The 26,820-nt window shown below is 41.4% G+C and overlaps 1 protein-coding gene and 1 non-coding gene across 7 annotated transcripts in view; both read left to right on the top strand.

The window, feature by feature from the left end:
* The first annotated feature begins 496 nt into the window (after window positions 1-496).
* Window positions 497-26,820, top strand: part of USP48 (ubiquitin specific peptidase 48) — a 67,876-nt gene continuing 41,552 nt past the window's right edge. For all 6 annotated transcript variants that reach the window (XM_065872617.1, XM_065872604.1, XM_065872590.1 and 3 more), the window contains exons 1-8: window positions 497-630; window positions 12,967-13,087; window positions 14,252-14,408; window positions 17,046-17,173; window positions 17,495-17,619; window positions 18,097-18,205; window positions 22,021-22,154; window positions 22,763-22,845. In XM_065872617.1, the coding sequence (XP_065728689.1) occupies window positions 497-630; window positions 12,967-13,087; window positions 14,252-14,408; window positions 17,046-17,173; window positions 17,495-17,619; window positions 18,097-18,205; window positions 22,021-22,154; window positions 22,763-22,845 (991 nt within the window). The remainder of the gene's footprint in view (window positions 631-12,966; window positions 13,088-14,251; window positions 14,409-17,045; window positions 17,174-17,494; window positions 17,620-18,096; window positions 18,206-22,020; window positions 22,155-22,762; window positions 22,846-26,820) is intronic.
* Window positions 20,261-20,395, top strand: LOC136140990 (small nucleolar RNA SNORA18). The gene has a single exon (XR_010657692.1). It is a non-coding gene; the product is annotated as a small nucleolar RNA SNORA18 (small nucleolar RNA).

The raw sequence follows: 26,820 nt of genomic DNA, 5'->3' as shown, positions 1-26,820 counted from the left end.
TCACGGTTAAAGGGGAAGTACCAGAGGGCAAGAACAGGCAGACTTTAGCTCTCCAGGTGCCCCCTTGGAAGATTAGTGGTGCGCAGAACGCTATCCTGGACAGGAGCTGAGACGTCGCTTCCCCTGCGGCGCTGGTGAGGACGTGGCAAGGGTCTCGACTAGCTGCTTCCCCTTCCTCCGCCCGTCGGGCAAGAGGCGCAAAGACTGCTGGGAACGCGCATGCGCCCACCGCGGCGGGGAGTACACCTACAACGTCTGCGGGTGCGGGGGGTGTCGGGTGTCCGCGGAGGCGCTTTGCGGCCGGTCGTGCGGGTCGGGTGCGGGCGCGAGGGCGGGCACCCGGGCAGAGGCGCGCGCAGGTGATTGACTGGCCAGCTGGCTGAGGGAGCGCCTGGTCCTCATCGCTGGCAGGTGGCGGAGCCCATTTGGGCGGTGGTGGAGGCGGCTGCGGCAGCCTGGGCGGCCGGGCTCAGGAGGCACTCCTCGGGCCAAGGCCATGGCCCCGCGGCTGCAGCTGGAGAAGGCGGCCTGGCGCTGGGCGGAGACGGTGCGGCCCGAGGAGGTGTCGCAGGAGCACATCGAGACCGCCTACCGCATCTGGCTGGAGCCCTGCATCCGCGGCGTGTGCAGGTGAGGCCCGCGCACCGGGCCTCGCGCCCCCCTCGCGTCGGACCTTGGAAAACCAGGCCCGGGGCTGGGGGAAGGAAGACGGCGGCCCTTTCCGTGCATCTAGCAGGCGTGGAGAGAACAAGGTGGAGGTTTCCTCCTTTCTGCCTTCTGGGCGACCTGGGAGAAAGGCAGCTTTTCCGGGCTCTGCACGGAGGTGATGCTGCTGAAAGCCCTTAAGAAAAGGTTTTGGGTTTTTATTAGAAGATGGCGGTGGAGATGGTTGAAGGCAGGAGCTAAGACCTTAGCAAACGTTGGTGGTTGGTATATCCTAGCCACTGCTCGGCTTTTTGGTTTATAAAATGGGAACTTCTGCGAAGTGAGCTTCATCACTGTATATCTCGTATTGGTGTTGACGCTGAAGGCGTGATCATATTTTTGGGTAGGGCGGCTTTAGGAAAACGTACGGTTAGTCTGCGTCATCGGTACCCTTCATCCCCAGTTGACCTTCCCCTCTCTCGATAATCTAGTATTATTTAGCCTTTTTTGGGGGGTGGGGGGTCGCTCTGATTCAACACCACTCTACCGAGTACAAAGTTTGAGCTGTGTAAGTGCTGTCCTTCACTTCTACTTAGCCCGTGAACCTTGTCTTTCCTTTTAGATCGAATCCTTAGCTGTTTTTCCACCTTTTAACGCGGGAACTATAGCTTGTGTCCGGAATGTTGTTGAATTGACTTGGCCAAGCCGGGCATGCTCAGTAGCCTTTCATCAAGCATTTAGTAAAGACTTTCTGGAGTTTTTACATTCCACGGTGGGATCCGGAAGGAATGGAAGTCAAGGTCTCAGATTTGGAGCTTTAAGTCTAGTATGGGAAGTGAAACAAGTTAGAGAGCTTCCATAAAGCAGACGAATAATTCCAAGCTCTGGGAGTCTGGCTCATGAGGAGAGCAACAGTCAGTACTGGAATGACGTGGCCGTGTATAATAGATAAGCTTCAGTCAGTTTCTCTACATATTAGGTTCCAGAGTAACCAAAAAATGTAAACTCTTTCACTGTAATAGTTATGATTTTAATGGAAGTAAAGGAGTAGAAATTAGCTGAGATCACTATAAGGGGAATGTCACGGATGTGAGTTTTAAGCTGCAATTGCAAGGTTTATATCCAAGCAGTTTTTTTCATAAATAGCTTTGAGATATAATGCACACATCATATGATTCACCAATTTAAAATGTACAACCCAGTATTTTTTATTTGTATAGCCACAGGGTTGTTCAACCCTCAGCACAATCCGACCCCACTAAAAGAAGCTTTGTACCCGTTAGCTTGGCACTCAATCCTCCCTGTAAACCCCACTCCCCCTCCCCCCCCAGTTCGAAGTAACTACTGATATACTTTCTGCCTCTAAATTTGCCTATGGCCATTTCATGTAAATGGAATCATACAGTATGTGGACTTTTATGACTGGCTTCTTTGACAGCATAATGTTTTCAAGGATCATCCATGTTGTAGTATTTGTCAGTATTTCATTTCATTAAAAATCGTTTTGTAAAAGTCATGTAAAACGCATAACGAAATTTACCATTTTTAAAAAAAACTTTATTTTTGGCTGTGTTGGGTCTTCGTTGCTACTCACAGGCTTTCTCTAGTTGTGGCGAGCAGGGGCTACTCATTGCGGTAGCTTCTCTTGTTGCGGAGCATGGGCTCAAGGCACGCGGGCTTCAATAGTGTGGTGTGTGGGCTCAGTAGTTGTGGCTCGTGGGCTCTAGAGTGCAGGCTTGGTAGTTGTGGTGGGCGGGCTTAGTTGCTCTGTGGCATGTGGGATCTTCCCGGACCAGGGCCCAAACCCGTGTCCCCTGCATTGGCAGGAGGATTCTTAACCACTGTGCCACCAGGGAAGTCCCACTATTTTTTTTTTACAACTTTTTTTTTTTTTTTTTTTTTGGGGTACACGGGCCTCCCACTGCCGCGGCCTCTCCCGTCGCGGAGCACAGGCTCCAGACACGCAGGCCCAGCGGCCATGGCTCACGGGCCCAGCCGCTCCACGGCACGTGGGATCCTCCCCGACCGGGGCACGAACCCGTGTCCCCTGCATCGGCAGGCAGACTCCCAACCACTGCGCCACCAGGGAAGCCCCCCACTATTTTTAAAGTGTACAGTTACATGGCATTAAGTACCTTTACGACTGTACAAACATCACCATTGTTTAGTTCCGGAACTTCTTCCATCACCCTAAAGGGAAACTCCATATCCATTAAACTCCAGTCATTTCCCATTTCCCCCTCCCCCACCCCCTGGCAACCACTAATCTTCTTGTCTGTAGATTTCTTTATTCTGGATATTTTATATACGTGGACTCATACAATACGTGGCCTTTTTTTGGTCTGGCATTCACTTAGCATATTTTCAAGGGTCATACATGTTATAGTATGTATCAGTATTTTATTCCTTTTTATGGTTGAATAATATTCCATTGTTGGATATACCATATTTTATCTATTCATCAGTTGATGGATTTAAATTTTCCCCCCCAACTTTATTGAGGAATAATTGACAAATATAACTATATATCTAAAGTGTACAGCATGGTAATTTGATGGACATTGTGGAATGATTACCAAGATCAGGGCAATTAACACATCCATCATCTCACAGCATAGTTAAGTTGATGCATATTTTGGTTATTTCTGCTTTCTGGCTGTTGTGAATAGTGTTGCTATGAATATTTGTGTACAAGTTTTTGTTTGAACACCTATTTTCAGTTCTTTGGGGTATATGCTTAGGAGTGGAATTGCTGGGTCATAGGATCACTATGTTTAACATTTTGAGGAACTGACAAATTGTTTTCCAGAGTGGCTGCACTATTTTACATACTCACAGACAATATGTGAAGAATCCATTTTCTTCTCATCCTTACACTGTTTTTGTCTTATAGCCGTCCTAGTGGGTGTGAAGTGCTATCTCATTGTGGTTTTGCTTTGCATTTTCCTGATGACTAATAAGGTTGAGCATCTTTTCATGTGCTTATTGGCCATTTGTAGATCTTTGGAGAGAGGTCTTTTCACATCCTTTGCCCATTTTAAAATTGGATTGTCTTTATTATTGAGTTCTAAGAGTTCTTTATATATTCTGGATATAAGTCCCATGTATTTCCAAATATTTTCTCATTCTGTGGGTTCTCTTTTCCCTTTTTTTAAAAAATGCTTTTCTAATTTATTTATTTATTTTTTGGCTGCGTTGGGTCTTCATTGCTGCAGGGGCTTTCTTTTTTTTTCTTTTTGTTTTTTTTTTTTGTGTTACGCGGGCCTCTCACTGCTGTGGCCTCTCCTGTCGCGGAGCACAGGCTACGGACGCGCAGGCCCAGCGGCCATGGCCCACGGGCCCAGCAGCTCCGCGGCGTGTGGCATCCTCCCAGACCGGGGCACGAGCCCATGTCCCCTGCATTGGCAGGCGGACTCCCAAGCACTGTACCACCAGGGAAGCCCGGGGGGCTTTCTTTAGTTGCTGAGAGCAGGGGCTGCTCTTTGTTGCAGTGTTTCTCATTGTGGTGATTTCTTGTTGCAGAGCACGGGCTCTAGGCACGCGGGCTTCAGTAGTTGTGACACGCGGGCTCAGTAGTTGTGGCGCACAGACATAGTTGCTCCGTGGCATGTGGAGTCTTCCTGCACCAGGGCTTGAACCTGTGTCCCCTGCATTGCCAGGCAGATTCTTAACCACTGCACCATCAGGCCGTGTCCCCTGCATTGGCAGGCAGATTCTTAACCACTATGCCACCAGGGAAGTCCGGTTTTGCCTTCTTTGAACCAGCACATAACACAAAGAGCCTGGGAATGTTGAGTCAGTCACCAAAGTTTTGGAAAGGGGTTAAAGTTAGGCAGTGACCTGCTGTAGCGCGCCCCCCCCCCCCCCCCCCCCCCGTCAAAGGACGGGGAGCCTTCTGAATTCCTTATTTGTTGACATCTTGTTAGAGACCCGTTTGTGATTATGAAATAAAATGGTAGAGGGACAAGAATGTTCTTAATTAGAGGGGACTAGTTTGGAAGGGAGTTACTGAACTCAGTTAATGGACCTAACCTAAGCAACTGTCATTCTGATAGAGTGGTGACATTTGGAGTTACAGAAACAAGTTGAAGTTTTTGAGGAAAATTCAGACAGTAAATGGTTATTATTGGAACCATTTCAGTAATCCTTGGTTAACCTATTCTCTCTCCCTCCCTCCCTCTCTTTCCTTCTCCCTTTCTCTCTCTCTCTCTGTGCACACACAAATCACTTTTTAGAAATCTGGTGCTGCATTAGGCAAAGCCTTAGTGTAGTCAGGGGTCTTCCCTGGAAGCAGGAGAGTTGGCTTGCTATCCTTCATGGATTTCTACTTGGCCTGTGTGAAATGATGTCCTAAGAGCCAAGAAACTAAAAGGTGTTGAGGGAGAAAAACAAAGCAATAACTCTTTAAATGACCACGCAGAGGGAGTAATATCTCCACCCTCCTCTCCCATTCAAATAATAAAATTTCATTGTACTACATAGCATCTATGAAATCATTGACTAAATTTCTGTCCATTGTGCTGGAAAACATACTCCTAAATGACAGATCCTTGGAGATCTGTCAAAACAGAGCTAAAACTACCCCTCTTACCTATGGTCAGTGTAGAAGGAACTTTGCACCCCTAGATACTTAGCCTACTGTTTTTTTTTCCCACTTTGCAGTTTTTGATTTGTGAAAAATTGTTTCCTTTCTGTACAGTTTTGGATATCATTGCAGATGTCTCCTTTTCCTTCTTGCCCACACCATCTAATCAGCTCCCAAGTCCTATTTCATTGCATTGATATGCTGGAATTCAACTTTCTTCCATTGCTTGCATTGCCACTAAATTGGTTTAGACTAGGAAAATTGTTATGTCTCAGGCTTTGTTCAGCCTCGGTCCATCATTTACATTGCTGCGAAAGCGTTTGTTGGCCTAAAAATCACAGCGAATGACGTCACAGCTGCTTAACATGTCATACCAAACATTTGGGGAACCTGCCCCCTGCCTACTGCTGTAGCCACTTGGTGTTCTTATATCCATGGCCCTAGAAAAAAAAGTACCTGTTAGAATTCTTCATTTTGTTTCATTGCCACAGTGTCAAACATATTCTGTGGACACGTGCCCAGAAGTATTGAAACAAAATATTGGTGCCATTTAACATTTTGAGACATTTTCTTAAGTTTTTCCCAAAGCGTTGTGTTCAACAATGAATGGACAGCAGCTCTCGCTTTACCCTGATTCATGATCAAAACTTTTTCTTTTGGCTGCACTGCGCGGCCTGTGGAACTTCCCTGACCAGGGATCAAACCTGTGCCCACTACAGGGGAAGCACAGAGTCTTAACCACAGGACCGCCAGGGAAGTCCATCACCAAAACTTTTTTTTGCCGATTTCATAAGTGAAAACATCTTTCATGGCTGTTTTAAACTCACATTTCTCTGGAGCTCAATGTTTTCCCCTGTGTTTGTTAACTGGTCTTATAAGAAAGCTTAGAGGAAGAGGGGCAAAGCTGTTTTTAAGAATTCGGAAATCAGGGAGTTCCCTAGAAGTCTGATGGTTAGGACTTTTCACTGCCGTGGCCCTGGGTTCAATCCCTGGTTGGGGAACTGAGATTCCGCAAGCGGCGTGGCGCAGCCAAAAAAAAAAAAAAAAATTAGGAGATCTGTTAGAGACTGAAATGGATTGTTGGCTCTTGGAGGTAAATTAATAACAGAAAAAGCTTTATTTCATTAGTCCATATTTGTTAGGGTTCCTAGATACAGGTGACAGAAACTTTAACATAGTGTAAGGGAAGTGCCTCAGTTAACAAATCTAGGGAGGTGTTTGTTTTAATTCAGGAAAGATGTGGACAAATAAATCATGGCTAGGGCAGGGAAACACTTGAGCCCAGGAGAGATTCATGAACCTCTTAGAGCTGTTTCTCATGCAAATCAGCATGTTGTTTCCTTCTTAAAGTTAGGACAGCTAAGCTGTCAGAAGGGTCTGCCACTGAAGAGGGATTGTTATTTTGGGGTTGTTTGTTTTGTCTTTCAGTTCCCATTTTAAATATCTTGTGAGGCTGGTTTTGGGTGCTGGATGGGAGCTGCATCTCAGCAGCTCTTGCTAGAACCACAAGAATGGAGGAACAGTTTGTTCTCAAAGAAAAATAAAAAAGGCAGGGGGAGCTGAAGAAACTAGGCATGTACAGTAATAGTCAACTGCCACACAAAACAAAAACCTAGTCGTAAGCCGACTGATGCATAAGTAAATGAGATACGAGTAGTGGGAGAGAGCCAGGGGAGAGCCAGGATGGTGCTCTTCATGCTTTGTTTTTGTTTGTGATTCAGTTCTCCCTCTCTGATTCCCCTGTAGGCAGAAGGAAGGATTTCTGGGAAGAAGACCAGTGGGGAGTGGGTAGAGGGTACCCACTAAGGTTGTAGGAACTTACTGTTTCAGAAAAGGTGAATGGCATTACTCTACCTAGATTAAATCGGGGCTACTTGTGACCTTGAAAAAGTTACTTGCTTTTAAAGTCAGCATTAGCAAATTCAGATGCTTTCTAGGGCCAAGTAAGTTGTATAAATTTGAGTCAACAGGCTAGGGTATTTACACATCAAACATGTAAACACGTGTCCCTGTCTCACCTGTCTCAGCCTCCTTGATCTGTCTCTTACACTGATGGAAACAGGTATGCAGTATTCTTCTGCTATAAGAAAATTGGTACAAACAGGATGATAGATGATACTTGACACCTGTAGCCTACTCCTAATGGGGATAAAAAGGAGCTTGGGGCTTTGGAGACTGAGTGGGAGAGGTTTTCTTCTACAGGGAGATTTCATCTAGCCTTCTGTACATGGCATTCTGCTGCGCTGCTTAGGTTGGCTTGGAAGTAATGGCTTAGAATAGACATTTTTATTTATTTACTTATTTACTTATCTATCTTTGGCTGCATTGGGTCTTCCTTGCTGCGCACAGGCTTCCTCTAGTTGCTGCAAGTGGGGGTTACTCTTCATTGCGGTGCGTGGGCTTCTCATTGTGTGGCTTCTCGTTGCGGAGCACAGGCTCTAGGTGCGCGGGCTTCAGTAGTTGTGGTTCGCGGGCTCTAGAGCACAGGCTCAGTAGCTACGGCGCACGGGCTTAGTTTCTCCACAGCATGTGGGATTTTCCCGGACCAGGGCTCGAACCCGTGTCCCCTGCATTGGCAGGCAGATTCTTAACCACTGCGCCACTAGGGAGTCCCAACAGAAATGTTTTTGTGATTCATGCTTCTTAAGTAGATTCTCCACTGCTCCAAACAAGAAAATAAATAAACAAAAAAATCCTCCACAACATTGAGCCCATGTACCAAAAAAAAGGCTTGGCCTCAATTTGGAAAGCTTTAGTTGGTTAGCCTAAGCTACTTTTAATGCAGTGGCTCACCACTGACTTTGGTTCTCACCTGGAGTGTGTCCTTAGGCACCCAGAAGCCATAGGTTCTCGGGGGAGGAGGGTGGCGGCTGGTGCTTTAACACAGGTTCATCTCATCCACACGGTGATGGCATGTTAGCTGATGGAACCTTATTCAGTAACACCTCACCATCAGTTAATTTAAGAAAAGCAAAAACAAAGAAACAATGCCAGCGTTCTAGGGCTAAATAATACAAGTTGCTCCCAGCTTCTCACATCTGTTTTTGGAAGTCTTTTTAAAGTTAAAGAAACCTATTGCGTGACATTTTTAGTTCATAGCTGTGTATTTTATTTGCTCATTGAAGCCAGCTTTGGACCAAGTGTACAAGATTTCTTGTGTGTGTGGGAGGGGAGGAGTGTGGACAAGGAGAGCCTCCTTTTGTTCATTTTCTCTATTTTGCTGTTAGGAACAGGAGACTAAAATCTGAATGGTTCTAATGGAACCGTAGTTGAGAGAATGATCTGTGCTCTTGACCCACAGGAGAGTGCCTGTCTTCCCAGCCAAAACCTGTGAAGGACTTACCCCTCCCTTGTTTATGAGGAGAAAACAAACTTGGTATACCTTTGAAAAGCATATTGGAAAGAGCAAGTACATACTTACTTACTTTTAGAGATAACATTTTCACTCTAGTTATTGATGCTAACTTTTCCTGTTCTAAAGACCTTGCAGGGCTTCCCTGGTGGCGCAGTGGTTGAGAGTCCGCCTGCTGATGCAGGGGACACGGGTTTGTGCCCCGGTCCAGGAGGATCCCACATGCCGTGGAGCGGCTGGGCCCGTGAGCCATGGCCGCTGAGCCTGCGCGTCCGGAGCCTGTGCTCCGCAACGGGAGAGGCCACAACAGTGAGAGGCCCGCGTACCGCAAAAAAAAAAATAAAATAAAAAAAATAAAAGAATCTTCCTTATTTATTTATTTATTTTTTTAAAAGAATCTGCCTGGTAAGTCCTTGCCCCTATTCCAAGGAAAGATTTTAGGTTGCTTTCCCCTGTCTCTGAATCAGGTTTTTTTGTTTGTTTATATCTTCTCTTGGTAGAAGAGAAAAATTACTTTTGTGTAAAAGGAGAGATTGTTTTTACTCATTGTAATTCCCTTGTAGTAGTCCTTTACCATTAGAGGTGAGTTATAGGCACAAAAAATAACTCCTTTTAGATCCTTCCCCCTCCCCCCACAATGGATCAGTTGTACTTTTATTTCCTTAGTAAGTTACTTTCCAACCTGGCTTTGACATAATCCTGAAAAAACTGCTCTTAAGTTGGCCAAACTTGTTTTCATTTTTATTTTTTAAAACCAAGAAGACAGTGTGTTTAAGTGGAACATTAAGAACAATTATTTACTGATTTCCCGATTATGTAGTACTTCCCAGAGTTCTAAATCTGAAAGATATAAAATGTGATGGGGGAACATAGGAAGCCCTTTATTCTTAGTTTTGCAGCCAGCAGGTAGAGGTAAACCTCCTCAAAGATGGTTGTTCCCAGGTTATAGTGCGTCTTGTTATCTAAACAAACAAACAAACAGGTCTTTCATACCCCAAACACACACACTTTTTTTGGCCACACCACCTGGGATGCGGGATGGGATCTTAGTTCCCTGACCAGGGATCAAACCCGGGCCCCCTGCATTGGGAGCATTGGGTCTTAGCCACTGGACCACCAGGGAAGTCCTCTTCACACCCTTTTTATTTTTAAAGTTTTTTTTTTTTTTTTTTTTACGGTGTGCGGGCCTCTCACTGTTGTGGCCTCTCCCGTTGCAGAGCACAGGCTCCGGACGTGCAGGCTCAGCGGCCATGGCACACGGGCCCAGCTGCTCCGCGGCATGTGGGATCTTCCCGGACCGGGGCACGAACCCGTGTCCCCTGCATTGGCAGGCGGACTCTCAACCACTGCGCCACCAGGGAAGCCCTAAAGATTTACTTTTACTTATTTTTGGCTGCATTGGGTCTTCTTTGCTGTGCGCGGGCTTTCTCTAGTTGCGGCGAGCAGGGACTACTCTTCGTTGCGGTGCATGGGCTTCTCATCTTGGTGGCTTCTCTTGTTGCGGAGCATGGGCTCTAGGCACGTGGGCTTCAGTAGTTGTGGCTTGTGGGCTCAGTAGTTGTGGCTCGCGGGCTGTAGAGTGCAAGCTCAGCAGTTGTGGTGCATGGGCTTAGTTGCTCCGCGGCATGTGGGATCTTCCCTGACCAGGGCTCGAACCCGTGTCCCCTGCCTTGGCAGGTGGATTCTTAACCACTGCGCCACCAGGGAAGTCCCCCCGCACCCATTTTTAAACACTGCTTTGTTCCTTGCTTTTTTCAACGAATGATATTGTTACATATCACAACATAATAAAGTTTCTCCTTATCTTTTTTTCCTAATTACAGTAGTTTCCATTGTTTGGCTGTATTATTTAGCAGATTCCTATTGATGGGCATTTATAGTGTTTCCAATCTTTTACTGCTGTCAATAAAGCTTTAATGGGTAACCTTCTGAAATATTCAGAACATACTGACTTAATAAAGTCCTTCACAGCTAAAGAAAATCTAGGCTTGTATGTTACAGTCAGTTGTGTATCTTAAGTCTCCTTTAATCTGGATAATTATTCAGTCTTTCTTTGTATTTCATCATATGGAGGTTTTTTTTTTAACATTTTTATTGGAGTATAATTGCTTTACAATGGTGTGTTAGTTTCTGCTTTATAACAAAGTGAATCAGCTATACATATACATATATCCCCATCTCTATATGGAGGTTTTTTAAAAGTATAGGACACTTACTTTGCAGAAAGCTTCGCAACTTGGGTTTGTCTGGTGTTGGCTTATAATTAGGTTTAGGTTATTCACTTTGGTAGGAAAACCACAGAAGTGATGTTGTGCTCTTAGTGCATCACACCAGGAGGGGCGTACAGTTAATTAGACCCATTACTGGCTACTTAAACTTTGATCCTTTGGTTAGGTGGCATCTGCCAGGTTTCTCCACTGAAAGCTACTATATTTCCTTTTGTAATTAATAAAACAACTTGTGCTGAGATACTTTGAGACTATGTAAATACTCCATTACTCCTCAAACCTTCCTACACTGGCATCCATTGACAATCCTTGCATGATTTAGTTATTAATCTGATGAATGCCAGCCAAATGGTGAATTTCTAATTTTGTCCTTTCTTCCACATTGATAGTTGACTTTCTTCTTTAAGGAGGAGATTTCTCATCCATGCATCCCATCCACCCACCTCACTAATGGATTCCTACATTATTGAGCGGGTTGTAATCCGATCATTATTTTGTTGCTCAGATTGTTCCAGATTTGGGTACTGGGAGGCCATCCAAGCTCTTCCTTTTAACATGTCCCCCTTATTCTTTGAGTACATCCTTATTTTGGGGGCACAGCAGTATGTCCATGTTTATCTTGCCCAGGCTTCAAATTGGCCATCTCTCCCAGGAGCTCTGGGTTCTTCGCGTGGGGAATATTTAGAAATCAAGATCTGCTTGCTCGGTGTGTTCATGTTACTGCTCTTAGGCCCTCGGCTGACAAAAAAGCTGTCTCGTTTAGGCTGCCCATTAAATCTAAATTTCAGATAGACAACAAATACTTTTAAAAATATAAATATGTCATTTATCTGAAATTCAAATAACTTCTGTCCTGTATTTTATCTGGCAACACTAATCTACCTGTCTGTATATATTAAGACCCTGTGGATTTTGACTTACACCTGTTATTCCTAATCAATACTGCAGGGTTGGTTTTATTCTTCTTCCCTTATTTGTAACTTTCCTCTCCAAAACTTGATTCCCTTCATCCCCAGTATACATGTACTTATTTGTTAAGTTGCAGAATGTACAGAAAGTTTCAGAATTGTTAACCCATGTATCTTTGAAAAGGAAACTATTAAATAAGTTTGTTGTTTGTTCCTTATGTCTTTATCCTGACACTAATAAACTTGCTAATGACCAAGTTCAAGTTACTTGGGTCAGTGCCCCACCCTCTTCCTTTCAGTGTATGTAACTCAATTGAAATATGTTATTGTTTGTGTTGAATTTAAGGTTCCCTCCATCCTTACTGATTTGTGTATAACATTCACATGGCCCCCAAATTCAACAGTGTATGGAACGGTATATTCAGGAAAATGTCCAACGCTTCTTTTTTTAAAAAAATCTTAATCCTACTCATGTTCTACAGGTAACCAGTTTCACTAGTCTCTGATTTATCCTTTTGGTGTTTTTCTTTTTTTTATACTGTTATTTTTTTTTACTGAAGTATTGTTGATTTACAATGTTGTATTAATTACTGTACAGCAAAGTGATTCAGTTATACACACGCATGTATACATTTGTGTTTTCCTTTTTGCTCAAATGAGCAGATACATGTGTATTTTATTTCCCCATCTTTCTTAACATAAAAAATGGCATGCTATAGATAACTCTCTTGCACTTTGCTTTTTGCTCATTAATATATCTTAGAAATTACATCAGTTCACAGAGATCGTCATGTGTTTTTCCTGTCACAGTTGTGTGGTGCTCCATTGTGTGGATGTACCATATTCCCTATGTTTGGTCATTTGGGTTGTTTCCAGTATTTTGCAATCACAAACAATGCTGTAATGAATAACCTAGTGTATGTGTTTTTGCACTGTTGGAGGTCCATCTTCAGGATGAATTCTTAGAAGTGAAATGGATAGGTCAAAAAGTAGGTGTGTATGTAGATGTGTTAGCAATTGCAAAATTCCCTTCTGTAAGAGTCCTACCAGTTGGCATTCTCACCAGCAGTAGATGAGTTCTGTTTCCCCACAGCCTCACAGACTGGGTGTGATATTATGCTTTCTCAGTTTTGCTAATCTAATAGATGAGAAATAGAATTTTAAAAATGGTATCATTATAGTTTTAACTTGCATATTTCTTTACCATGGAATTATGGTATTTTTTAATCACACAATCTTTTTTCATAGACGAAACTGCAAAGGAAATCCGAATTGCTTGGTTGGGATTGGTGAGCACATTTGGTTAGGAGAAATAGATGAAAATAGTTTTCATAACATTGATGACCCCAACTGTGAGAGGAGAAAAAAGGTAAGCCATCATTTTTTAAGCGATTTCTATATGGCATTCTTGTGTGTTTTATTTTGTGCCTGTGATCAGAAACCATTACTGATTTCAGGTAACCTAAGCAGCTTTAAGATCAGTAGTGGAATTTAAGACTCTAAACCACTTGAATTGGAACAGTTCTTAATGGTATGCTTTAAAACAGGTAGCTATGTAATCCAGTAAGCCTTTAAATAATAGTTTTAGTTCAATGCTGATTCTACATTTGCTTTAATGTAGCATGTTTTATGTTGAGCTCTTTTTAAGTCTCTTTAAAGGAGGTGGTAAACCCAGGGCACAAGCTCTCAATGATATTACTTTGCTTTCTTGGGCTTGTATTTTTACATATTATACATACAACAGAAGTTTTACCTTTTTTTTTTTTTTTTTAACGGTAATACACGTTAATACGTTCTAACGATAAAGCCTGGTGTTTACAAAATAGTCACCTGTATAGGTATTTTCTCTTTTAAAAAGAACGATTCTTTGTAAGTTCAGGAATTCTCCAGCCTTATCTTTGGAAAAAATTGCAACTAACTCCCTCCATCCTCCCATCTCCCAGATCTATAGGATAAAAAGGAACTTTTCTGGAAGTTTCACTTTGTCATTCTGCTGAATGCTGGGCTCTTAGGAATATAGCAAATGAAAAACCTATGTACATATGTTTAAAATTGATGTTTCCTAGAGCCAACTAACTGTTCTCTAAGCTTAGATTTAAGTGGCTGGAGAAGGCTAGAGATGCTGTCCTAAGTCTTTCCCCACTCCCATAGTCAACCCAAATGGGGCTTTCATGATAATTATGCCCTAACCTTTCCTGAGAGAGGCTCACAGGGTTTAGTGGTTGAGGCAGTTTAACACATTTTTAATCAAATTAAAAAAAAATACTTCTCAGGCTTCCCTGGTGGCACAGTGGTTGGCAGTCCGCCTGCCAATGCGGGGAACGCAGGTTCATGCCCCAGTCCGGGAGGATCCCGTGTGTCGCGGAGCGGCTGGGCCCGTGGACCATGGCCGCTGAGCCTGCGCGTCCAGAGCCTGTGCTCCACGATGGCAGAGGCCACAGCAGTGAGAGGCCCGCGTAATGCAAAAAAAAAACATAATTTTTTTATTTAAGGGGAAACTGGTTTTATAAATGTAAATTTTGTGTCTTTGTAGAACTCATTTGTGGGCCTCACTAACCTTGGAGCTACTTGTTATGTCAACACATTTCTTCAAGTGTGGTTTCTTAACCTGGAGCTTCGGCAGGCGCTCTACTTATGTCCAAGCACCTGTAGTGACTACATGATAGGAGATGGTATCCAAGAAGAGAAAGGTGAGTGGGGATGGGTATGGGGAGGGCTCACTGCTGAGCTTTTTGCTAGCTAGACCACTTTGAACCAACCATATAGAGGAAACTTCAACTACAGTTTCCCTCTGTAATATACTGTGATTGCAGTCCATTAAATTCTAGTGATTGAGAGAAATCAGTCAGTAAAGCAGACAATGTTACTCTTTTGCCTAGTTTGAGAGACTTAATAAATACTTCAGTGTACCCACAGCCTTTTGTCTTGATTCCCAAATAGGCTGATTTACAAAATACCCTCTAAAATTAAGATTAAATTAACCAACCTTGGCAAAGCAAGCTACTAATGTGCGACTACACTCATTGCAAATTTAGAAATCAGTTTCAGATTGTTCTAGTGGAATTATTTAGTTTTTTTATGAATGATATGTGGATTGTTATTCCTAATTGATATTTCTATTTAGAGATTATTCTCTTTGAGATGGAATTCCATGGAATGACCAGCTTTTTCTTCTCAAAGCTGGGGGATAGAGGGAAGTGAGTATAAGATTACACAGGTCTAGGAGCTCCAGGTTGGGAACCTTTGACTCTTGTTCTCATTTGTAAATCCTGTGCTATCTATTATGTGATCTGACTTGGGCACACAGCTGATGTCTTTGGCTCGAGAGAGAAAAGATAGGGTTCCTAAGTCCCACATCTTCCTTCTTGCTGCTCTTTAGATAATTGTAATACTTTTGGTCCTTGTTAACAGTTCAAAACAGTGCTTAAAAGTTCTTAAGTTGGTTTCCCCAAAGCTTTATTCCTATAGTTCTGAATATTTAAATCTAGATTAATAGTATAGAAGGTATTGATATTTAAAGAATTAGTGTATGTAAAGGATGAGTAATGGAAAATGGATCATTTTTAAGTTTTAGCATTGTTTTTGCTGAAGTATAAATTTACCAATGAGAAGATAGCTAAATAACAAGTGGAAACTAAATGTCTATTTTGTAAAATGATGTACCATGGCCACCTTTGGGTATTGTGGTTTTAATATGTATCTTCAAGAGATGTGTTTTTTTTTGTTTTGTTTTTTTAATTTCTAAACACTTAGAGTTTACTATTTCACCAAAGCCCTTAACCTTGTTCTCGGATAAGAGTGTGCATTTCTGGTGCTATTAGCAGACACAGTGCAGTGTAGTGAGAAGGGTTTGTGTTGGAAATGATGGGACTTGAGTTCTAGTCCCAGCTCCACTACTCCTTTATTTTACAGATAGGAAAACCAGCAGAGGATAAGTTATTTAAGATCTCATGTAGTATCTAATCTGTAAAATAAGAAAGTTGGAGTAGATACAAACTTACTTGAAGGGCTTTTAACATCCTGTAAAGCCCCTGCACCCCAGGAAGTAAGATTTTTAATCTTTGTTTTACGAATGAACTATTGACTTCCTTTTCACAATTGGTGAGTCACAATTGGTAGTAAAGAGGTAAACCATTCAGACCAGTCAGGAGACAAACTACACAATGATTTGAACTGACAAAAAATTATTAATAGGAAATTAGAGTAATAGGGGAATTGGTTAGTAAGAATTAAAGAGGACTTGAAAAAACACAGATATAGCAGATAGGGGAACAGCCACTACCCCAAGGGCTGGAAAAGAATACAGAAGGAGGAGTCCCACACCCCCACTGACCAGGCCTGAGATCCAGACCTCACTGGAGAAAGCACTGCCTACCTGAGCTCACTGGATGGCCAAGAAGGTGCTGAGATGCCTCAGTGGGTTTCGTTGCTGGAAACTGTCCTCAGGGAGGTACTGGGCCTTGGAATCTCTTGCAGAGAGTGTCCAGGAGGTCATTCACAGGGTGGTCATTCAGGAGGAAATGCCTCACAAGAGGCATCCCACTGAAGCTACCAGAGGAGGTGTGGGGAGAAGCTGCTGGCCACTGCTGGCTGAGGGAGCCCACAGAGCCTGGTGAGACACGGAGTGGAACCCTGGAGCGCCCTCTACTGACAAGACTCAACTTTACACTAGCTGGCAAAGGAGGAATCTTTGCAGAGCTCATCTCTGTTAGCACAGAGCAAGCAAAGAAGGGTGGATTTGGAGCTGAGAGGGAATTAATCGATAACTGGCACAGAAGAGAATACACAAATCTTTTAGGGCTCTTGAGATTCATGCTTCCTATTTTCATACCTTCTCCGAACTCACTAGAACTTGAAAGTAAATTTTAAGATTTTTAACAGTATATTGTTATATTGTTCATTCAAGTTTGAATCAGTGTGCTTGAGATGGCTGTCATTTGCTCTGTTTGTGGCAAGTTCACATTAATGAGATTATATTAAAGTATTTGGCCATTTAATGCAAATAGTAAATATAGTGTATGGTTTTTATTACTGGAATGGATGTTTCGGTGTGATTTGACACTGTAGAAGCCATAGTCATGATTGCTATTGTTGTTGTAACATATGTATAGCCTCTTGCCTTTAGGGGATGCATATAGACAGTCATGGCTGCCTCATGACTTCCAAAAGATGTGATTACTGATTTCTTTTAAAGTTTTAAAACTATAATAAAACATTATTATAGTTTGGATATAAGGGTGTTTAATTATAATTATGTTCTCATGTGAAGAGGAGTACATATTTTTTAAAAGTAGCAGTTTTTAAAAGAACAAACATTTCTTTAATAGATTATGAGCCTCAAACAATTTGTGAGCATCTCCAGTACTTATTTGCCTTGTTGCAAAACAGTAATAGGCGATACATTGATCCATCGGGATTTGTTAAAGCTTTGGGCTTGGACACAGGGCAGCAGCAGGTAAGAACCTTTTATTTTTTTAAATATACAAAGCATTCCTTACAATCTTTATAGAAAGAAATGAAGAAATTTTTAAAAATTAATTTTTTTCTATTTTATTTACTGTTCAGTATATTATACATTTTCCTTGATCTCATTTCTGAAAATCCATATGTGGGCACAAACTGATCCAGCATAGCTCTAGTCCTTGTTCCAAAATGCTAAGTTCAAAGTACAGATAGTTTCTGGATTATTTTACTTAATTACTATTTGTAACAGAAATTGAAAAGCAAGGTCTGATTTTTTTTTTTTTCTTTCTATTAACCCAAACCTGTATTGTAGGATGCCCAAGAATTTTCAAAGCTCTTTATGTCTCTTTTGGAAGATACTTTGTCTAAACAAAAGAATCCCGATGTGAGGAACATTGTGCAACAGCAGTTCTGTGGGGAATATGCTTATGTAACTGTGTAAGTGTGTTTCCACTTTTTCATCATACATTTTATTCTAAGGCGGTTGCTTCTGTGTCTTCTAGTTCAGTTCCGGGTTATGGATTTAGTGGCCTATCATGGGACCTGAAGTATTTATAGTAATACGTTTCCATGGGAGCATGTAAACAACTGACTAGATAATTGCAGTTGAACCCATCCATGTGTTGGGAACTGTGGTTGAGCTCTTGCTGTTTATTTCATGGCTGTGGTCTGGGCTGAAAGCATGAGATTGGAGCCTGCTGGAGTACTAAAAGTAAAACAACTCTTAAACTTTTTCCTAAGCACAAAGTGCGTGGCCTCATCAATCACTTTGTTTTTATTTTTTTGAATATACATAGTGTAGATAATTTCAATGACAGAATTAAGGTAATAAATGCTTCTTTGTGTATTTAGTACAGTAGAACGTTATTGCTTTTCCCACTCTGATCTTAATTTTATCACTCTGCTTTATTATAGGTGCAATCAGTGTGGCAGAGAATCTAAGCTTTTATCAAAGTTTTATGAACTGGAGTTAAATATCCAAGGCCACAAACAGTTAACAGATTGTATCTCAGAATTTTTGAAGGTATTCAGATTTTGGCGTATATGTTGTTTCTGCTCATTAACACTACTCTGAATGTCTTTGATTTTATGAATAAATTCATCACTTCAACTTTTTCTACATACGAGTGTCTCTGTTTATGTAATGATGTAGAAGAGACTTTGTAAATTATAAAATATTAAAGTAGGCTGCATTTAAAATAATTTTTGGGGCTTCCCGGGTGGCGCAGTGGTTGAGTCCACCTGCCGATGCAGGGGACATGGGTTCATGCCCCGGTCCAGGAAGATCCCACATGCCACGGAGCAGCTGGGCCCGTGAGCCATGGCCGCTGGGCCTGCGTGTCCGGAGCCTGTGGTCCGCAACGGGAGAGGCCACAACAGTGAGAGGCCTGTGTACCGCAAAAAAATAAATAATTTTTGACTGTTTCAGTTTATTTTATATGTAGAGTTATGTATGTGCAAAAACTCGTGTGATTGGGGTGTAACAGAGTAAGAAAATATAAGTGATGTTACCATAAGGTTAATTTACTTTTTCATTTAATGAGAACTAGACAGTGTTGAATGCAAATATTTTTTTTACATCAAATACGACCATTCTTCAGCCTCTCCACTCCATATCTGTGTGTGTGTGTGTTTATTTTGGCCACACCAGGCGGCATGCGGGATCTTAGTTCCCCAACCAGGGATTGAACCCGTGCACCATGCATTGGGAGCACGGATCCTTAACCACTGGACAGCCAGGGAAGTCCCTCTTTGTATATTTAGATTTACGCAGAGACAGGGAAATGGTTCCCCTTTGTTCAGAGTGGAAAAGTTGCTAAGAGGCAGCCTTTGTTATCATGTAGGAACAGACACATAGCATGGTATTGATAGGTGAGCTTATTATATAGCTTCCTTTCTTAAAATAATTTTGTACTTTTCCTCTTCCTTTAGCACAACCATTAGAATGCTTGAAGTTCTCATTTATTGGGTTCATTCAGCTAAATATTGAGTGCTTACATGTTCAGGCAGTGTTTCTGCTGTTGGGAATAACCATATGGAACAAAACAGACATTTTTGCCTTTAAGAAGCTTATAGTGATAATGGTATGGGGACCAGTGACGGACAATAAAATAAATGGAAGTAAAACATCTAGTGTGTCAACTGTAATAAGGGCTATGGAGAAAACTAAAGCGGGGAAGGGGCATGGAGCATGTGGAGTGTGATTGAAAGTGGAGTAGTGAGTCATCCAAGAATTGGGGAGAAGAGTGTCTGGGGCAGGTGAAATAGCAAGTGTAGAGCATGAGACAAGAATGTGCCTGGGGTTTGAGGAATAGCAGGGAGGTCAGTGTGGTTGAAACATAGGGAGGATGATAGAAGATGACATTGTGGAGGTAACTAAGGACCATATCAGACAGGGCCTGGTAGACCTTTGTTGGAAATTTGACTCTGAGTGAGATGAGATACCATGTAGGGCTGTATGCATAGGAGTGATGTAATCTGTTTCAACAGGATAACTCTGGTTGCTGTCTTGAGAATAGGCTGATGGTGGGGCAAGGGGGCAGACAGAAGGAGTTGATGGTGGCTTGGACCAAGGGTTAGCTGGAGAGGTGATAAGCAGTGTTTGGATTTTTTCAAAGTAGAGCTGATAAAATTGTAGATTGGATATGGGGAAAAAGAGAGGAGTCAGGGATTACTAAAGTTTTGCCCTGAGCAACTGGAAGAATAAAGTTGGCATAACTAAGATGTGAAGGAGTGTGGGAAGAGCAGGTTTGGCAGAGGAATTAGGAATTTGCAGTGGGGCATGTTAGATTTGATAGGTATAGTTCAGGGGAGAAGTCAGGGCTTGATCAAATCACCAAGGGCATGAGAGAGACGAAGACCAAGGACGGAAGGAACCCTGGGACATTCAAACATTAAGAGATCAGAGAGATAGGGGAGCAGCTAGTCAAAGATGCTGAGGGGGATGTGAGTTGAGTAAATAGGCGAGTGTGGCTTCCTGGATCAAATGAATAAAGTGGTGGTACTAGTATTGTATTACTGTATTTATTGTCTTGTAGTGTAATTTGTACCAAAAAGCTGTTATAGAAACATAAAGGAAGTTGAGGTCTATCCCGATGGAGCTTTTTCTGTAAACCTACAGCATTGGAAACACCTCATAGAGTAACTATGTGGTTTCCTTTACTCATAGAACTACCTGTTATATCTGTGGGAAAGAACTAACTATAAGACAGAGCTGCCAGGGCTTCCCTGGTGGCTCAGTGGTTGAGAGTCCGCCTGCTGATGCAGGGGATGCGGGTTCGTGCCCCGGACTGGGAGGATCGCACGTGCCGCGGAGCGGCTGGGCCCGTGAGCCACGGCCGCTGAGCCTGTGCATCCGGAGCCTGTGCTCCGCAACGGGAGAGGCCACAACAGTGAGAGGCCTGCGTACTGCAAAAAAAAAAAAAGACAGAGCTGCCAAGTAAACTGTGAAAAACCTAACAGTCAGACGTTTTTTAATCTTAGGTATTGGCATATCCCAACGATCTGTACTGTTGTAGGATGTGATAGCTTAGGAATGAATATGATTTGAACTTAATACAATTTTAGAGGGTGTCAAATTCAGAACCAGGCATATCCATCAATACAATTTTAGAGGGTGTCAAATTCAGAACCAGGCATATCCATCTCCTGACCCTAAACATGGTCCTACAGTAAATTGCTTGAGGAAACTGGATCCCAAAGGTTATAGGTGGGGAATTTTGAAGTGTGTCCGTATTCCATTGGAGATCAAAGAAGCCCAACTAAAAGAGTTGTGGACTGACTGACATGACAGCTATGGATTGAGCAAAACTTCTTTTTGAAAGGGATATCTTATCTTGAAGATTATGACTTTGGAGATTATCACTAAAATAATCACTAAGGTGATTGGCAGTGGAAAGAATCAGAACATGTGAAATTCCTTAAAAATTTATTGACTTAAATAATTTTGCCTATGTTACACATAATAAAAAAAAACCCTTTACACTGTGCAGAAAGTCAGCATAAAAAAAAAGGAAAAATTTAAAAAGAAACCACCATTAGCTCTAACATTGCGTTTTCTGCACTCTTAGTTTTGTGTCATGAATGTGGTTCAGTAACTTTAACTGTGTGTGTGTTTGAAATTTGTATATATAATTTCATATTCATTGCCCATATGTAGTTTCTGCCCATTTTCACTGTTTTAAAATTAATTTTGCTGCATCAAAGTACCTATTATTTCTTTTATTTAATTAATTTATTTATTTTTGGCTGCGTTGGGTCTTCGTTGCTGTGCGTGGGCTTTCTCTAGTTGTGGAGAGTGAGGGCTACTCCTGGTTGCAGTGTGCGGGCATGGGCTTCTTATCGCGGTGGCTACTCTTGTTGCAGAGCACGGGCTCTAGGTGCACAGGCTTCAGTAGTTGTGGCTCGCGGGCTTAGTTGCTCCACGGCATGTGAGATCTTCCCAGACCAGGGTTCGAACCCGAGTCCCTTGAATTGGCAGGCAGATTCTTAACCACTGTGCCACCAGGGAAGCCCCTTATGATTTCTTTTCTAAACCTACTTCCTTACAATTCCCAGAATTGGGATTATCAGGAGAAAAGATCTAAAGCCAAGTATTTTTAAAATCATACGTTTTGGAAAGAGAAACATTAGTTTTAAATCATTGTATACAAATTAATAGTGTCACTGCTAAGCTAATACAATCTTATGTGTCCTTCATTATTTATAATAACTTGATCTTAAAGAGCTTGAATAGAAATAGAAGCTATTAACTAAAATGAAATTATAATTTGCATCATAGGGTTGATCACTTAAAAAAATCTTTTCTTTTTTTTTTTAATGTGTCTTATTCCTGATCAGGAAGAAAAATTAGAAGGAGACAATCGATACTTTTGTGAAAACTGTCAAAGCAAACAGAATGCAACAAGGAAGATCCGACTCCTTAGTCTTCCTTGTACTCTGAACTTACAGCTAATGCGTTTTGTCTTTGACAGGTAAATATGTGCATGTCGTAGTATTTGTTGCTCACTGTGGACTAGTATGTACAGATTTTACCATAGATAAGATAGTAAAATGCTTATAATTTGAAAGTCAAGATTTGGGGATGAAAGTTACAGCCTGTCATAATTAAGAACTAGAAAAATAGAGAATCCTTATTTTTTATTCTGAAAAATTATTAAAAACTTCCAAGGAAAAGCAGACATTTAGGTAGGAACTGAATTTCCTTGACATTATGTTTTATTGTATAAGGACTTGAGTAAATTTTCTGCTCGCTACAGTACGTCCCCCATTCCCATGGAGATAGATCAGGCAATTTTTTTTCACATGTGCATTTCTTCTGTAAAGCAGGAACATGTATGGTTTCCTTTGTAATAAAACAAAAACTTCTAGAAATGTACTGTTTGGAATTAGCACTTTAAATTCATACCTTTTAGGGTGTTGATTATTTATTGCCCAATTCTAAGACAGTATCATGTTTTGAGCAAGATTGCTAAATGAAATCTACCTAGCTGCTATCCAGTTTACTAAAATAACCAGTAGACCTTATACACTGTTTTATGGTTGTTTTAAATATAAATATAATTAGCTTTTTCTTGGTTAGGCAAACTGGACATAAGAAAAAGCTGAATACCTACATTGGCTTCTCAGAAATTTTGGATATGGAGCCTTATGTGGAACACAAAGGTAATATTTTTACCAAGCAGTGATAATTATAATGCTCAGAGATGAACTTGTGATCTATTTGTGTTCAGTACAGAGTAGCATTTTACTACTAAATTTTATTTGCTAATCTTTGAGAACAAAGGCATTTTAGGTGAGCCGATATGTTACTTTCATTTTCTATGAGTGAGTACATAACAAATATTAGATGGTTCATGGATGTATATTGGGGTTGGCCAAAATGTTCGTTCATGGAAAAACCCAAACAAACTTTTTGGTCAACCCAGTATATAATTAATGGTATAAAAGAATAAAAAATGAAAAATACTTCGCTGTTCCTGTACTCAAGGCTTGTTACCTTAGCCTCAATACCATATCTGTAATTCCTCGTAAAATTAAGGGTCTCCAAGCTGCCTCCATTCACGTTTTTAAAAAACATTTTCTCAAAAACATTAGATGGCCTAGTTCCAATATTTATGCTATAATTATATATATGACCACCGATAAGTTGTAGGATGTTATGACAGAGTCTCTAATAACTTACTCTTCTTTTTCTTTTGGGAGTCTTCATCTTACCAAACAGGATGATTCTTGTTAGAGAAAAGAAACATCTTGCCCTTTGTTTCTCCTGCCCGTACTGGACAGACCATTTTACTTCTCTTTTAAGATTGACCTTAATGTTTGTGAAATTTTTAATACAGAAATTATACCATAAACTCTGTCTCCATAGAAAAGTTCTGGTGGCAGCTTATAAATAGAAGCAAGCCATAAAGTAAAACCTTCAACAGAAATGATTGGGGAGGTTGGGGGAAGTGATGTGGTAAATATTTAAGCCTTAAAATGTATGGTGCTCTCTAATCAGTACTGGAATTTAAAATTTACACCTGTGGAAGAAGGAAACTACTGTAGAAGTTGCTGCTGGACTTTGTTACTATTATATTTGGCTGAATGAATAAACTTTAGCAGTTCACTTTACATAGTAGTTTGCTTCCTGCCTCCTTTGTTTAGGTAATTATTTGAAATTAGAAAAGCCTGATGGCTTAGTGATTTCTCGGGGTCAGAAACTTAGGAGATGTAAAAGTATTCCTTTCCTTTTTTTTTTTTTTTTGGGTGCGCTGTGTGGCTTGCAGGATCTTAGTTCCCGGGCCAGGGATTGAACCCCAGGCCACTGCAGTGAAAGCATCCAGTCCTAACCCTGGACAGCCAGGGAATTCCCAAATTATTCTTTTCCTTGACTCCAGTGTATGATTTCGAATAGTTCTTATTATTCAATTTATTATATATTTGTCCAATTTATATTGTAAAGAAAACCTTTGTCCATAATAGGTCAAAAAAGCTGTATATATAATTTTAGTATGTTGGATTACTTAGTAATTTTTGTTTTGTTTTGTTTTGTTTGTGGTACGCGGGCCTCTCACTGTTGTGGCCTCTCCTGTTGTGGAGCGCAGGCTCAGCGGCCATGGCTCACAGGCCCAGCCGCTCCGCGGCATGTGGGATCTTCCCGGACCGGGGCACGAACCCGTGTCCCCTGCATCGGCAGGCAGACTCTCAACCACTGCGCCACCAGGGAAGCCCTACTAAGTAATTTTTAATTAGAGAAATAAAAATGCTTATTTTAGAATTGTTAGCTATGACTGGTAAAATTAATCCAGTAGTTTGTAGTTATAGACCTGTTCACACTCTTTTGTAATGTTTGTTATACAAATGTATTACCTCATATAGGTAGAATACTAGAAACAAATTAACTTGTTATAATTGCACAGGGTTCATTCTAGATAATTAGGAAAATTCAGAAAGCATAAAGAAGAGTTATAAATAAGAGCCACTTGTAATTCTATGACCCAGATAACCAGTATTTATATTTTCCTAAATTCTTATTCATGTATGTCTATACACACATATCCACACAAAATGGAAAAGATAGATCTAAAAGATGATCTATTTTTTAAAGGAGAACTCATTTGCTTCTTTAAATAGTGGACCTGCAGATACACGGAGATATGTAGACAGAGGGATTCTCATACCTTGAACATTTAGCACCTTACCCTCTAACTCCTGCCATATTTCATGGGGATTTTAATATCCCTGTAGACCATTTTAAGAGTCTGAATAAAATTCATAGACTTTTAGAAGAAACCAATTACATTTAAAGATTTTTGTTGATGTGGATCATTTTTGAAGTCTTTATTGAATTTGTTACAATATTGCTTCTGTTTTATGTTTTGGCTCCTTGGCCACGAGGCACGTGGGGTCTTAGCTCTCCACCAAGGATTGAACCCGCACCCGCACCCCCTGCATTGGAAGGCGAAGTCTTAACCACTGGACTGCCAGGGAAGTCCCAGAAACCAATTACATTTAAATGTAGTTATCAAAATACTGACACAAATTTGTAATACAGTAATATAAGTGCAAACCAAAGAACAGGTTCCAGTGGTCAAAACCACTGTAATTCTTAAGTTGATGAGTACAGTAAATTGATAAGTATAAAATCAGCTTATCTGCAACAATGATAATGTGGTAATGAAAACCGTGATGTCTGTTGGTAGAAGAGTCACAGTTACTGCTAATCCTTCTGTGGTTTATTGTCGTCATTAATAATTTAGGGAATACTACTAAGTACCACTGTTGTAGACAGTCTTCAGCTGACCTCATTAACAACTTCTCTCCTTCAGTGATTTTGTCTTTCACTCTGCCTCAGTCCTTCTGAGGGTCATAGCTACCTTTTTCTTCCATAGTTTAAATTTCATACATCTTATTCCATCCTATTTTTCCTCTTCTTAAAATTATAAAATGTAACACATTCATCGAAGTTACAATACAAAAATGTATGGCTCAGAGAATTATCACAAAGTGAATATCTTCACGAGTACCACCCAGGTCAAGAAAAAACATTCCCAGTACTCCAAAGATTCCTGTGTGCCCCACCCAGTTGCAATCTCCTTCCTCCTGAAATATAGCCAGTAATCTGACTTATATGGAAATCACTTTTTTTTTTTTTTTTGTGGTACGCGGGCCTCTCACTGCTGTGGCCTCTCCCGTTGCGGAGCGCAGGCTCAGCGGCCATGGCTCATGGGCCCAGCCGCTCCGCGGCATGTGGGATCTTCCCGGACCGGGGCACGAACCCGCGTCCCCTGCATCGGCAGGCGGACTCTCAACCACTGCGCCACCAGGGAAGCCCTGGAAATCACTTTTTTATCTTTTTGCTTTAGTATTTTACCGTGTAAGCTTGTACCCCTAAACATTATAGTTTAGTTTACCCTTTTGCCTCCTGGGATATAGCCAGGCGAAATCTAACCCATCATTAAATCTTAATCTGCCTCCTCTGCTCCTTCATCTGGGCCATTGATTCCTGGAGAAAAACACCACAGTATGTCTGTCTCTCTTCTTAACCTTTTTATTTTGGAGAATTTCAAATTTATATGAGAAAATCCAATCTGACAGTTTTGATCTTTTAACTGGATCAGTTCATCTATTTATACTCCTAATTCCTCTAATTCAAATTTACATCACTTTTTATAGTTCCCTGTCACTTGCATATATTTTCAAGTTTCTCATTTCTCTAAACAGAGAGAGCCCAGTTTTATAATCCATGACTGATATTGGTGGAATATTATTCAGGTTTATTTTTGCTGTCTGATTTGGTTATTTTAATGTTGCCATGTCTTCCGTACCTGGTTATCTCTGGAAAATTTTTTATTTTTTATTTTTGCCGCACTGCATGGCATGTGGGATCTTGTTCCCTCACCAGGAATCGAACCTGCGCCCCCTGCAGCGGAAGTGCAGAGTCTTAACCACTGGACCACCAGGGAAGTCCCTGGAAAATTTTTTACGGGGATTCACTTAGGGCTGGGATGAAGCCACCTCCTTCAGAGAGACCTCAGGTTTCTTTCTGCCAGGCACCTGGGGTCCCTACTAGTTAGGTATCATCACAGATCAAGTTCACTGCTTGAGGTTCCCTTGCTCACTCACGCTATAAGAACCCGGCCAATTTAACACCAT

Source organism: Phocoena phocoena, chromosome 1 (genome assembly GCF_963924675.1).
Source record: "Phocoena phocoena chromosome 1, mPhoPho1.1, whole genome shotgun sequence".
NCBI lineage: Eukaryota > Metazoa > Chordata > Mammalia > Artiodactyla > Phocoenidae > Phocoena > Phocoena phocoena.
This window is presented reverse-complemented; position numbering and strand designations above follow the sequence as displayed.